A 14,608-nucleotide genomic window follows, 5' to 3' on the forward strand; every position below is an offset into this window, starting at 1 on the left:
TATATAATATATTATATATATATATATATATATATATATATTTACTGGATTCCATGCAGAAATTATTAAATAGCAGGATGATTATTCTGGGAATGCCTGGTGAAATGTTTTTTAAAGCTTCAGAAACCTCCAGTTCTTGAAAACACCTTTTTAAAATGTAGATTCAGGATGGTGAATGTGTCAAGCAAAGGCTTTTTTTGGTGAAAGTCACACTTGGCCTGGCTATAGGGTGAATGGTGTGGTAAGAACCTCTTTAAAGAACTGATTGGGTGAATGTCGCTTAATGTTGCTAGATCTGGTCTTGCTAGTAATACGAAACTTCCTGATTTTATGAATGCAGCAAATTGTTTACCTGTAAATACATTGTGAATGTCACATTCACCACTTATGAATATGGCATGTTCCTAAATTGATTTAAACAAAAAATTCACCAAACATGAATTAGATGAATACCTTGTTTAATAAATCTGTAAACTACAAATCACAAACCATTGGATATATATAAATAAAAAGATAAAAGACCATTTCCAAGGACACACAATCAGTGCGCTAAATCAGAACTGTCTACAGACACACCCTAAAATGTTATTGTACATTAAACATTCACTGCTCATTTACCAATATAAACATTCACCTACATTCTACTCTCTGAATTTAAAGTGGTGAATGATGTTGGTGAATATTGGGGTTTCTGGATTTAACAGAGTTTAATAAACACATCCCTTAGTATCCAATAACAAATGTTTTCTTTCTATGCTTGCTATTAGAGATCAGTGACATTGAAAGTATTCATTTACCTAAAATTGGATTAAAAATCGGTAGATTTCTGTGAAATTTTGCCATTTTGGTGAATGTTTTATAGTCAACAGGAAAGGCACAATTAAGGTGTTTTTTTTTTGTTTTTAAGACCTGAAACGGCTCCTAAGGGGTTACTGAAGCTTCATTCCTGAACCTCTTCTTGTGCTAAAACGGGCTGCTCATTAGCATCAATATTTTTTTTTTTATACAAAATTGAAAACAAAAATAAATAATAAAAACAAAATCAAAGCAACAGTACACAAATCAAATGGAAAGATACACAAATACAAAGATCACTAACTTAAATAAACTACCTAAAATACACCCTCCACATCCTCTAAATAAAGAAAAAAAGAGTAGAATGCAATGCTTGGACCACCCTCAGACCTGCCTAATAACATATATTTTTACATTTATTTTTTGCACTGCACTGTCTATTCCTTCATGGCCTCTCTTTATACTGTCTGATGTCATTTCTTTAAATATAATAAATTGTATTTACTTCAAAATTATGTTTCCCGCTTCTTTCCTGCTTTTCCTTTCTAATGGCATTTAAAACCTTAAAGATATTTAAACCCTTTCAGGTAAGTCAGAGCTTAAATGTTGAGCTATTTGGGAATACTGAATGTATATCCTTTTAGAAGCCAATTTATCATAATAGTTTGTTTAAAGGAATAATTATTAACTTCTGAATAAGTATCTGTTTATATTTGTATATAGTTTAGAATACTTTGGAAGTTTTATAAATTAGAATACACACTGAAAATCGGAAAACTATTTTCAAAAATATGTGGAATTATATTTACAAAATACACCTCTCCTACCTGTCATTCCTATCCTTATCCAGTGATTCATTAAAAGGTAACACTTTCATGATAACAGCCCATGAAGTTTTATGCAAAGCATTCTCCTATACTGGAAACACTACATTTTGCTTATGGGAAAGTTGTATTTTTTTCCCCTAGCAATTCATTAATGTTTCATTCAAAACCTAATGGATGTTTCAAAATAATATTGTCTGGGTCATATCACCTTCCGGAAAAAAAACTGCTCTCAAAGTGCTGCTTCTGAGATAGATAATGTATGGGCTTACAGCTAAAACTTTTTTTTCTAGCTTTGCTGTCTGTCTGTCTTGCCCTTCACTTCCAGCCTTGGACACACAACAGGAAAAAAGACGAAATCTACCCAAAGGGAAGATAATTCTCATTTATTTTAGACAGTTGTCACCAGAATAAAAGTCTCAATTGATTTCCTCTCATCTATTGCTCTGGCCATAGCTCTAAAATATTGCATTTCCCATCATTTTCTTCTCAGTGACAATGGTATCCAGTACAAATACCTAAAAGGGAGTCTAAGCAGACAAGGTTCAGCCTGTATCACTTTAATAGAGTTACAGGCAGGCAAGCTGGTCGCTTATATCCAGGTTGTCAGCCATATACTCTCCTTTATTACAAATGTGAATAGTGATGCCACCAGTGAACCAGTATAGGCTTACAGAAATCAATCATATTGATAATGCTAATCATTTACAATGTATAAAAATCATTTAAAATTGGGCAATTGAAATATAATTAAAAAAAGTCTAGCATTTTTTTAAATTCATGCAGGTAACTATAAGTAGTCATAAATTAAATTAAAAAAAATAATTATCAGCAAGTATAGGGAAATAGAAAGCTTTCTGAACTTTAAGACAGATGGGATGGCTGAGCCAAAACCACAGCTCTGTATAGCAGACGGATAGAAAACACTTCAATTTTTGCTGCTGTTACCAAGTAATCTGCAGTGTAAAATCAACAGTTTTAAGCCTTTTATTTAACAAGATACCAGCTGTCTAGAAGCTGGTTTTGGAGTTTGTCCTCTCACTGTCCCTTTGCCGGGATACTACAGATAATTATTGCAGATGGCTGTGCACAATAAAAATATTACAGGGCAATAACACCGATCCAGCCACCGAACAAACAGCAGCAAAAAAAATCACTTTATATAGTTCTGTAGGTTTCTTTGGGGTCTATTCAATTAATTGCTGCGGGTCAACAAGTAGGTGAAAGAACCCCAATAATAAATATTATATAGGATCTCCAGCGGGGCAAATTATAGACAATGCAAAACAGCTAATAAAGGTAGTTGGAGGATTTTTTTAGTACACGATAAACGAAGTTTTAGATTGGCTACAGATAGACAATTATATTCTTCCTGAGGATACATCGTAAGAGGATTTAAAGCGTTTGCAGAAACAGATTCAGCACCACAGCAATTGCGATATATCGGTTTCAGAACCACGAACAGCAACCGGGTCGCACCCGACCCTGTCCCCTGTATGAGGTTGTTGCGTTATATTACATTAATAGTATGCACCTGCCTGTTCCCCCTATATATGCTATTCTGTGTTAGTATTTTAGGTGATCATATGGCTATAACTGCTATTTAACTATTCTGGCTCTTAAATGTCGAGCTGTGAGCCTGAATATAAAGGGTAAAACAACTATAATAAATAAGATCAAATATGAATAATACCCCTATGCAATGGCAGCAGGGGATGGATCGGACAGGTATACAGTGGTCTGGGGTTTGCTCACCTTTCTGCACCCCGGCTGAGAAGGGTCTCCAGTTTTGGGTCTTCTCCTTCAGGAAAGTCTCTCCCACCGGATCTGAGACAAAGTAACAACCAACATATGATAAAAAGCTGCCAGAACTCCCCATCAGAACTCTCTGCATCTTACAGAGACAATAAACGTCCAATGTAACAATGAATGGCTCTGCAGGAATGGTTGGGGTAGCAAGTGTTACACATCGAAGAGTTTACACAGTATTAGCAGTAAATACATAAAGAGCAATGCTAATATATTAAACAAAAACAGCACATAATGTGGAGTGAAGAAGGAATGTAACAAAGCTTAAAGAAAAAAGATGGAAATTCTTCCATTGCAGGGGTTTATAACAGAGTACAGTGCAGTCTGAGCTCCTCTGTCTTTGTAGTTTGGGGTGTAGGGGCAGGCAGCCCCCCGGATCTCAGTCAGTGTGCTCAGGGAAAATTCTGTAGTTTGGGGTGTATGGACAAACTGCTCCCCGGATCTCAGTCAGTCTTTGAGGTTTTTCGATTACTCCGAAGTTTGGGGCTTCTCCCTGGAATAGGAGTCGGTGTGCCCTGGGAAATATATTTTGGGGTGTATAGGCTGCTCCCCAGATCTCAGTCAGTGTGCTCAGGAGATGCCCGGCAATGAAGGATGCAGAGGCAAGAAGTTCCCAAAAACTATAGTCAATGTGTTCTGAAGGGTATAGTTCGCAGGCAATCATTGTATTTCGTTAGGGGCTTAGCAGTTTTGGGGAGCTGGAAAAAAACTGGGTCCCCAGGGTGGTTTGGGTAAGGGGGGTGTCAAGAACAAACCTCTACCCAATAGATCAGTCGGATGCTTTGCTGTATTTCTGGGGGCAGGCTAAGATCTTAGGCAGTCACTGTGGAGTTGGGGGGAGGGGGGCTCTGAAAGTTTGGGGGACAATATCAAGCTGGTCCCCAAGCTTCAGCCAGTGTGTTGTGAAAAGATCTGTAGTTTTGGGGGGCAGGACAGGCTGCTCCCCGGCTCCCAGTCAGTGTAAGGAGAGACGGCAGGAAACGCGTCCAGGAAAAAGGAAATCCGATTTCTGGGGAGTTATAAGACTGCGGAGACCAGCCCGAGGACAGACAGGAGGTACACCCCAGAGGAAGACAACACTGGGGGGGCATCACAGAGGAAGACTCACAACAAATTGAGATTTGGGATCACACCGAATAATATCAGAAGGAAGATAGGGCTCCCAAATAATAGGGACAGAGGAACGGAACTCTGGAAAAAGAGGGGGGTCCTATGGAAAAGATTTGCGGTAACTAGTATAATTTGGGGGTTCAGAGAATAATAGTGATGAATGGCATTTACAGGTGGAATTGGGCAAAGACATGAAGAATCAAGGTGGTGACAGGAAGAGAATGGGGTGACAGAGGGTGATGTAAGGGGGTGACAGTGGATCGCAGACACAAGTGAAGGAGACACTGGGAAGCGATCAGTGACACCTAATAGTGGGGTGACACATGCGAGAACAGGATGGTGTTGGGACACATGTTAGATGAGGTGACAAACACACCACAAAAGGATAGAAGGGTGGCACACATAGGGTGAGGGGTAACACACACAAAATTACAGAGTAGAGGGGTGATACACATTGGGGTGATGCATATCAGGACAAGAGAGGGGGGACACACATTAGGTGATGGGTGATACATATCAGAACTGGATAGGGGGGTGACACACATACAATTACAGGATAGAGGGGCGATACACATTGGGTGATGGGTGATACATATCAGAACAGCTAGAGCAGTGGCACATATTGGGTGAGGGTGATACATATCAGAACAGGATAGAGGGGTGACACACATTGAGTGAGGGGTGACACACTAGCCAGAAAAGGTTACAGGGGTGACATACATTGAGTAAGGGGTGTTACATACCAGAACAGGATTGAGGGGTGACACACATTGGGTGAGGGGTGACACACTAGTCAGAAAAGGTTACAGGGGTGACATACATTGAGTAAGGGGTGTTACATACCAGAACAGGATTGAGGGGAGACACAAACTGGGAGAGGGGTGACACACATACTAGAACAGGATTGAGGGGTGGCACACATACCAAAAGAGGATTGAGGGGTGACACACATTGGGTGAGGGGTGACACACATACCAGAACAGGATGAAGGGGTGTCATTCGTTGGTGGAAGATATAAATGAGGGATGACAGTTTCCATCAGCAAGAAAAATAAAAATGGGAAGCATAGGTCAAAAGTGGGGACCATAAGGAAGTGAAGTGGGGAGAAGGGGGCAGAGGCAGAACTGAGCTCTCAGCAGGCAGAAAAAGTGTCAAATAAATTCAATGGGGGATGCAGAAGAATCCAAGGACGAGGATGGGAAGGACTCTGCAGACAGCCTGTAGTGGACAAAAAAAGACTCAAAACTAAGAAAGCAAAGCCAGTAAGTGGCCAAGAGAAATGAAGGAATGAATGTGAACAAGTACATTCACCCCCAGGTCTAAAGAAAAGGGGGAGGGGGGCAGGTCCAGGACTGCCAGCTGCTCCCACCTAAACATTTTTGGGGCCCCCAGCCTATCCCCCCAATGTTCTACCTGTGAGGTACATGTTGAGCAGGAGCTGGGACGCGGCACCCTGAGCCATGGAGGAGCTCTGACACCCGCATGGGGTGGGCTGCCTCTCCTATTAATAATAAGACTTTAGCACTATTGTTATTAGATGCTGAAGGCAGAGAATGGGGAATAGATGGGAGGGAGGAGAGGACAAGGATAATATCCAGGCAACCCTCTGAGATGTGGCCCTTCCAGAATGGAGAAGAGGGGCCCCTCCCGCCATCATTTCCTCTGTAAAACTCTTTTTTAATTAAAGCTGCCATCTGACTGTGTCACGTTTAGATCGAACCGCTGCCCGCTGCCCCTCTTATCAGCGCTCATCTCAGTATTAATAAAAGTTGGGCTGTTAAAGATCAGAGTTACTATGGGAACAGCGCCCCCCTTCGCCACATTTCACGCCTGTTTAACTCTTTGTAAACAGCAGGCGGCGTCACAGGCGGAGAGGTTCGGGGCGGACGGTGCGGGCTCTGTGCGCTTCATTAGCTCTGAGACAACAATATGATGGAGATTCATCCGGGGGGAACCAGAACCTGGGAGGGGGGGGGCTGACAATGGGGCAATTAGAGGCCATTATAGACACATCAGCCAGGCATTGACCCTCTGGGTGCTGAGCCATAAAAAGTAACCCTTTGTGTGCTAGGCACATTTAACCATCTGTATGCCAGAGACCTAGGCATAGAGCGTAACCCTTTGTGCACCAGACACATTTAACCCTCTGTGCACTATAGACACTTTGTGCATAACATTTAACCCTCTGCTAGAGACCTAGGCATAAAATGTAACCCTTCGGGCGCCAGACACATTTAACCCTCTGCGTGCCAGAGATGGAGCCATTAGGCGTAACCATTTGGTCATGACCCTTTGCCAGAGACCTAGGCATAAAGTGTAACCCTTTGTGTGCCGGACACATGTAAACCTCTGTGCACAAGAGAGCATGTGACAACGTGTAACCCTTTGTGCACCAGACACATTTAACCCTCTGCGCACTAGAGACCGAGCCATGAGGCATAACCCTTTGTGCATAACATTTAACCCCCTACCAGAGACCTCGGCAAAAAGCGTAACCCTTTGGGCGCCAGAAACATTTTACCCCCTGCATGCCAGAGACCATGTGACAATGCATAACCCTTTGTGCACCAGACACATTTACCCTCTGTGTGCTAGAGATGGAGCCATAAGGCATAACCTTTTGTGCATTACATTTAACCCTCTGGCAGAGACCTAGGCATAAAGTGTAACCCTTTGTGCACTGGGCACATTTAACCCTCTGCGTGCTAGAGACGGAGCCATAAGACATAACCTTTTGTGCATGACATTTAACGCTCTTCCAGTGACTGAACAATAGAGTGTAACCCTCTGTGTGCCATAGACATTGCATGCCCTAAACCATCCCTGTGCTGGAGACCAAGTCATAGAACTTAAAAATATATTAAGTCAACTTTTCAGTATAGGTAATGGTTAAATCCCAGCCAGGTGTTTTTGGTTGTCATCTGTGTCCCATTGGGCAGGTTTGCCTTTATTTCCTGTTCTGCTGACACAGCTGCAAGTAAAAAGCAAATCTTTCCAAAGCAAGGAAAATGACAGTTGTCATCAAAATAAGTTTGCCCCCCTGAACTTGTTCTGGTGACAACTCTAAAGTTTGAATTCTCCTTCACGTTCAGTCTTCGGGGTCATCAGGCCAAATAAAGTAAATCTTTCTAAAACGGGACAAAGAAACAAACAGGTTCTTCTGACTTCTTTCCACACTTTCAAAAACAAAAACCTAAAAAATGTTTGGCTTCAGGTCCATTTTAAAAGACCAGAAATCCTCTGCAGCCAGAGACTGAAACACTTAAAGGAGAACTATGAGGTGGGTGCTTTTCACTCACCTCATAGTTCTAGCCGACCTGTGACAATGAGACTGTCACAGGTCGGCTCAGTAGATCGGGAGGTGAGCGAACACATACCGGCGTTCGCTCACCTCTCCATCCTGTCACGGCTCTCTGCCGTGACAGGGGAGGGGCTGGATTCCCCCCTCCCCGCTCCGATCCGCCAGCGCTGACTGGCGGAACGGACGGGGGAGGGGGCGGGTACAGCTGGCTCTGCCTATCGTTAAGCAGAGCCAGCTGTCTGTCACGCAGCTGGGCGGATCCCGGCACAATTGTCGGGATCCGCTTCAGCTGCGGCGTCCTCCCGTTACCCTAAGGAGAACTATGGGGAAAAGACTTAACCCCATAGTTGTCCTTTAACTCTCTGTCTGTTAACAGCTGTGTCTGTGTGCCACTGAAGAAATCTCTTTTTAATTCCTGTCCCAGCGACACAACAGGAAGTTAGAGGAAATCTTCCAAAATGGGTGAATGCTTCTTCAGTTGTCCCCAGAACAAGTGTCCCCATTGGAAGATTGTTATTGTGACAACTCAAAGACTTTGGAGTTCCCCTCACTTTCCTTCTAGATTATAATGGTCACATCTCTATCAAATAGAGGGATACATCTCAATGAGAACACAGACGACAATAAAAACTTTACAAAGTGTCTAACCCTTCTCCACTCTATCCAAAACTAAATGAAAAAACTTTTGCCTAGAAATGCACTTTAATCCTCTGAGCTGTAGAATGTGACCCTCAGCTTTACATGGCCCTGTATAGTAACAAACACTTTATTAGGGCCCATTCACACTGTACTGTACCGCTTACCACAGGTGACTTATGTTACCATTCATTTGAATGGCGCCCCAATGCACCTCCCGGCCCCAATGCCCCGCAATGCAGTGTGACGTGTGGTACCACAATACTGTGCATTGCAGGCTCTATTATAAATTGTACCTTCCTTCATTCCAAAATGTTATTACCACCTTTTCCAGATGTGAAATAATAAAATGTCCCACCCAACAGGTCATCTTCTTTAACTCACTGAGTTATATTCTCCTCTTTTGATTCTTGTCTGTGAACGTTTACTTCAATTCGTCATTGCCCAATGGCTTGGGTAGAGATTCTGAATACACCCCCAAGACCCTGTATTTGTAACCCTGTCTGATTTTCAGCAATCGTTTCTCTCTCTGCAGAGATTCACCCTCTCTGTTTCTCCTGGTGACTATTTTCACCGGGAGAGAAAACTAATCAAAAGTGCTGTCACCATAACAGGAATAGAGAGGAATCTCCCATGGGGGACACTTGTTACAGAGATAACTGTCTATAATTTCCCCTCACTGCAGACAAAAAATTCCTGTCACTTCCTGTGACATAGACAGGAAGATAAAACTATGGTAGGGGTGTGAATCATTCCCTACTTCAAAACGAAAGCAAAAATTAATACATATCAGATGAATAGTTCATATTATAAACCTAATAAGGTGTTTCAGCCACACGTGGCCTGACTAAGTCATGGCTAGAACTAAGGCCGTGTGGCTGAAACGCATTACTGGGTTTATGATGTGAAATCTTCGCCTGATATTTATTAAAGTATTGAAACAGGAAGCTGTGTTCCGGAACCTGCGTTCTGATCACTGCGCTGCTTGCATTTAAAAAAAAAAACATTTACTTTGTCTTTAAAGGAGAACTATGAGGTGGGTGTTTTTCACTCACCTCACAATGAGACTGTCACAGGTCGGCTCAGTAGAACGGGAAGTGAGCGAACACATACCGGCATTCGCTCACCTCTCGATCCTGTCACGGTTCTCTGCCGTGACAGGGGAGGGGCTGGATTCCCCCCTCCCCGCTCCGATCCTCCAGCGCTGACTAGCGGAACGGACGGGGGAGGGGGCGGGTACAGCTGGCTCTGCCTCTAGATAGGCAGAGCCAGCTGTCAGTCACACAGCTGGGCAGATCCAGACATAATTGTCGGGATCCGCTTGAGCTGCGGCGTCTCAGTATACGAGCTGTAGCTCGCGGTATACTGAGGTTAGGGTGACGGGAGGACGCTAGTTTGTGTCCTCCCGTTACCCTAAGGAGAACTATGGGGAAAAGCCTTAACCCTTACCCCATAGTTCTCCTTTAAGTCATCTCAATTGATGTTTTGTACAATGTTACCAGACCAACAGTAACTTTTACAGCTGTGTGTACTCTAACCACAGAGAGGCTCCATGGAGGGTCATCTCATTTCTCATCTGCACAGACAGGTGCCGTAGATTCTTCACCCAGCCCTTTGTACATACACCACATTGCTGTCGGTACTGAATGAGATGACAGGGACTGGTGTATGTTATGTAAATGTCGGGGACTCGTGTCACACCTCCGGCTGTCTGCGATACAATACGGAGAGATGCAGCTTCATCATGAATATTAATAAGGAGAGATAAACATCTCCCTCTATTCATTATCCGTAACAAAGACGCTCAAAACACACAAAACCACAGAAGTTTTTGTTTTATCCCTAAAGGAGTTGTATCGAAAATTGTATATTATGACCAAAAAATAAATAAAGCTTGGAGCATCACTCCTCATGCATACCGCAACTAACCCTTCTGAGACTAAGTTTACCTATCTGACCACCTACAGTATATAATGTGTAACATGAAACATGGTCACATTGTAACTAGGGATACACCGATACTAGCATTGGTATCAGTGCCAATACCGAGTATTTGGGCGAGTGCTCTTACCCAAATGCTCCGGATACTTATCCCGATACCAGAACTTCCGGGATCAGGAAGCCGGGTGACAAGTCATTACAGGCCGCTCAGCTTCCTGATTGTACGGGAAGCCGGTTCCATGCTCCCTTGTCACGAGCTGGCAATGTAATGACTTGTGTTGCTGATTGGCTTGTCTTGATTGGCTGGGAAATCAACTCCATGCTCCCTCATCACTTGCTGACGAGGGATCATGGAGTCGGCTTCCCGGCCAATCAGGAAGCCGAGCAGCGTGTAATGACTCGCAGCTTAGCTTCCTGATTGTCCAGAAAGCCAGCTCTATGCTTCCTGGTCACCCGGTGACGAGGGAGCATGGAGCCAGCTTCCCGGCTAATCAGGAAGCTGGGTGGTGAGGTATTACACACCGCCCGGCTTCCTAATGGGACTTCCGGTATCGGTATTTGGTATTGGCGAGTACCAAAAAAAAAATATCAGTACTAGTACTCGATACTGAAAAACCGGTATTGGTGCATCCCTAATCAGGGGCTTCCTAAGGTCGGGTGTCAGCCGGTTACCAGACCGTGTGACACCCCGCCGTGTTGTCATTGCGTGTGCTCATGACGTCACATTGCGCGTGCGCGATGACATTATCGACATGGGCTGCCATCTGATTGATGCCTGCCAGCGGCCATCTTCGTGATGGACGCCGGCAGAGAGAGGAGTGGACGTTCACCTGTTGGGATGAGGTATGTTGCGGGTGCCCTCCTCTCTCCGGACACTCTCGGACCGAGTGACTGACACCAAAATGACTGTCACTGGCTTGACGCCACTGTCCCTAATTGTAACCCCCCCCCCCAATCACCCCACACCCCTCCTGTCCCCCATTTACCTCAATCACAGGGTTCTTCTGCCTGAAAGCTTGTTAACATTTTTTAATTTGGCACAGATGTGCGTGGCTCCGTTCATAAAGCCGCATCACCCATTCTCAGAAACTACCAGTCCCATCAGCCAACGCAGCAGAGGGACTTGTAGTTCTCAATAAAAATACAAGTGCGGTAACATCACCTACAGTCCATTCATTCGTCCTCCCGTCCTTGTTACTGAATGTCTGTACCTCAGTGTGGACATGGGGGGGTAGGAAGAGTCGGCAGGAGCCAGAGCATCGCACGCACGGTCTACTGATCCACTGATGGCTGTTGCAATGCTCTACTGACTTCAATGCAAAATAATAAATGGTCATTTTTTTTCTTTTGGAAGCAAGTCTGCGTTTATTATTCTTTTTAAAAAGGTGGAAATTCCCTTTAACTGATCAATTCACGGGTACAACAGATACAATACAAAGAATGCATTATGTTACACTGTCTACAGTTATAATAGTAATAACAATAAAAAAACAACAAAACAAAGGACAATACTTCCTATTGACTAAATCTAAAAGAGGTTTTTCACAAAGCCGAGGCAGCCAAGTAAATAAGCGAGCCGAAGTGAAGTGAGTCGAACGCTGTTCAGCTATTCACTTCAGGCTTGTATGGCTGATTTCAGGTGTACATCGGCTGCCTTCGGTCTATTCACATAGGGGCTGAACAGCAGCGAGTGAATAGACGAATGCCACCGAGCAGCATTCGGCTTGGCTATTCTGCTCAACACCTCTATGATACCGAGCCGACTAGCAATTCAATGAAAAGAGTGAAAAAATAAATAACTTTGAAAAAATATAGCAGTGACAGCTAGCTCCGCTCGGTTCGACTGAACCGAACGGCTTCCGCAACCGAAGCTAGCCGAAGGATCAGCCGAAGCTACTTCTGATGCTTCAGCTAGCTTTGTGAATAACCCTCTAAATTTTCTCCCCATTGACTCAATAGAAAACCCTTGCAAAACACGCGTTGCAATTATTTTTTTGCAGAGTCAGCGCTAATATGCACATGAATATGCCACAATCTGCTCACAACCTGCTCGTAAAAACGCGCAAAAATGCTCACAAAAAAACGCGCATATGACGCACATAATAGGTGTCGCATAGGTGTGAATGCAGCATAATTGTTCCTTCTATCAACTTTGAAGCTTGAAATACATTTTATTCATGGCATTTTAAACTTTTACAGAAAATAATAATAATAATAATAAAAGAAGCGGTCAATGTGCTCAATTTGCCCAACAGAATCCAAATGCTAAATTAGTATTATGCTGCCATCTAGGGGTGAACTAGCAGTACTGCATGGTTGAATGTCTGGTGAATGGAACAAACTTTACACCTGAATGATACTTATTAACTGGTTAAGCAGAATACAGTTTCACCCTTTATGCCGGTCACAAACACAGGCAATTTTCCTGCAGCTTCCGACAACAAATATAATTAAACAGAATAAGACAACCTCCCGCCACCCCCCTCCATATAAATATGGAATGGTTTGTATCGGTGGCATTATAACCCATTCCCCTGTTATGTTGGAAGAATGAGGCCATCTAACCCTCTGGCTACATCAGGCTGCACACAGCACCCCACAATCCAGCTGTTTATTGCGCTCACTGATCCCTATGATCACCATATATTAATATATAACTCAATTAAATATGTTTTACACCTGTCTGGACTTTTCAACATTTTTTATGAAGTGGTATCAGATGATGTGTACTTTTCCTTTAATGATTGCCTATATGACGTAGGTCTGATCGTATATCTTTTTACAACAGCAATGAATTACAGCTCCAGATATAAAAGATTCAGGATTATTGTGACAAACGTCATGACCGTCGGAGGATATATTCCTGATTGAAGCTCTCCCTTAGTCCATGGCTGGGCTCCGCTGGCAGTCACCTGCTTCCCAGACTTGCTTTAGCTGCCTGTGTTATGTTAAAGTATCACAGGCAACTTAAAACAAGCCAGGCACTCAGGAGAGGAGGATACCGGAGGTCTGCGGCGGTGAGTACAGGAGAGTTCATTGCTGAATGTCTGTATAGCCGCTTCCTCTGGCTTTAGTACCGCAATCTTAACTTTCATCCATTTACAGAACTGGAACCACCTACGGCCTGTAAATAAAAAGACAAAGTTACAATGACATGCATACAGCATGTGCAGTGGCGGACCTAAGGAACAAAGGGCAAGATTTATTTATTTTTTTTGTACAATAACCCGATTGGTATTACATAGGGGGCTAACAAGCACCCTGTGTAATAGCAGATAGAGTGTGACAGGTCCCCTTTATGGAGGCATCAGGGTCCAGTGATCGGAGGAGAGATCAGCGGCTGGAAGCTGTTGAATCTCTCTCTGATCATTGGGGGGAGACCCACCGACCCAGTGGTCGCTGCGGGCAGGGGGGGGACCCACACGGTACAAACGATCCGGCGGCTGTTCAGACACCAGATCGATTGTAAGTTACACAGCAATCGCCGGCTGTTAAAAGCAGTACTGCGGCCCGGAAGTGGTTAAAGTGACATTAAAGTAAAAAAAATGTCCCCTCCCCCCAATGTAAATGTCAGCACTTACCTTAACTGATGTCTCCTTATCCGATCTTTTTCTTTCCTGATGTTTTCATCTGTCCCTCCAGTGGTGCGGCGGGTCTCCGATCCAGCGCTGACTCCTCTGTCCTTGCTGGCACTTCCTGTCCCAAGGTGTCTGCATGCGGGTGCACACGTCCATAGACTTACCATGCGTCTCTCCTCGTCTCCCGGCCGAAAATCCGAACTGCGCATGCGCCCGCCCCACGATGCTTTGCGGCCGCCAGAGCAGTTTCAGATTTTCGGACGGGAGCGTGCGGCGAAGACGGGGTAGGTTTAAACCGCTGTTAAAGCTTTTTTTTTTCTCAACTTTTTGCATATATCTACTGCTTGCTAGCCTCATATATATGCAAAAAAGCCTGAGTGTTTAATAACCCTTTAATACCCACCTAATCCCTGGAACGACCGAAAAGCGCAGCGTCCCGTCTCTCAGGCTGTCAGAATATGCATAAAGAGCGGGTCAGTGGGGCTTCCTGGACCCTGGTTGTGGGGGTCTGTTGTGGCTGCAGCTGCTCCATCCCTCTGCCGCCCGCCTGCCCCGGGGCACAGGGGTGAACTGACCGTGCGGCCATCACCGCAGCTCCCGGTCAGCCCGCCCGC

At 44.2% G+C, this 14,608-nt stretch overlaps 1 protein-coding gene across 1 annotated transcript in view; it reads right to left on the reverse strand.

Moving 5' to 3' along the window:
- Positions 1-6,028, reverse strand: part of FEV (FEV, ETS transcription factor) — an 8,059-nt gene extending 2,031 nt beyond the window's left edge. Inside the window, exons 1-2 of the mRNA XM_018554931.1 lie at positions 5,952-6,028; positions 3,375-3,446 (exon numbers count right to left, since the gene is read on the reverse strand). Coding sequence (XP_018410433.1) covers positions 3,375-3,446; positions 5,952-6,000 — 121 coding nt within the window. The 5' untranslated portion in view covers positions 6,001-6,028. The remainder of the gene's footprint in view (positions 1-3,374; positions 3,447-5,951) is intronic.
- Positions 6,029-14,608: the final 8,580 nt, after the last annotated feature.

This window comes from Nanorana parkeri, unplaced genomic scaffold (genome assembly GCF_000935625.1).
Source record: "Nanorana parkeri isolate BGI_ZX_2015 unplaced genomic scaffold, ASM93562v1 scaffold178, whole genome shotgun sequence".
NCBI lineage: Eukaryota > Metazoa > Chordata > Amphibia > Anura > Dicroglossidae > Nanorana > Nanorana parkeri.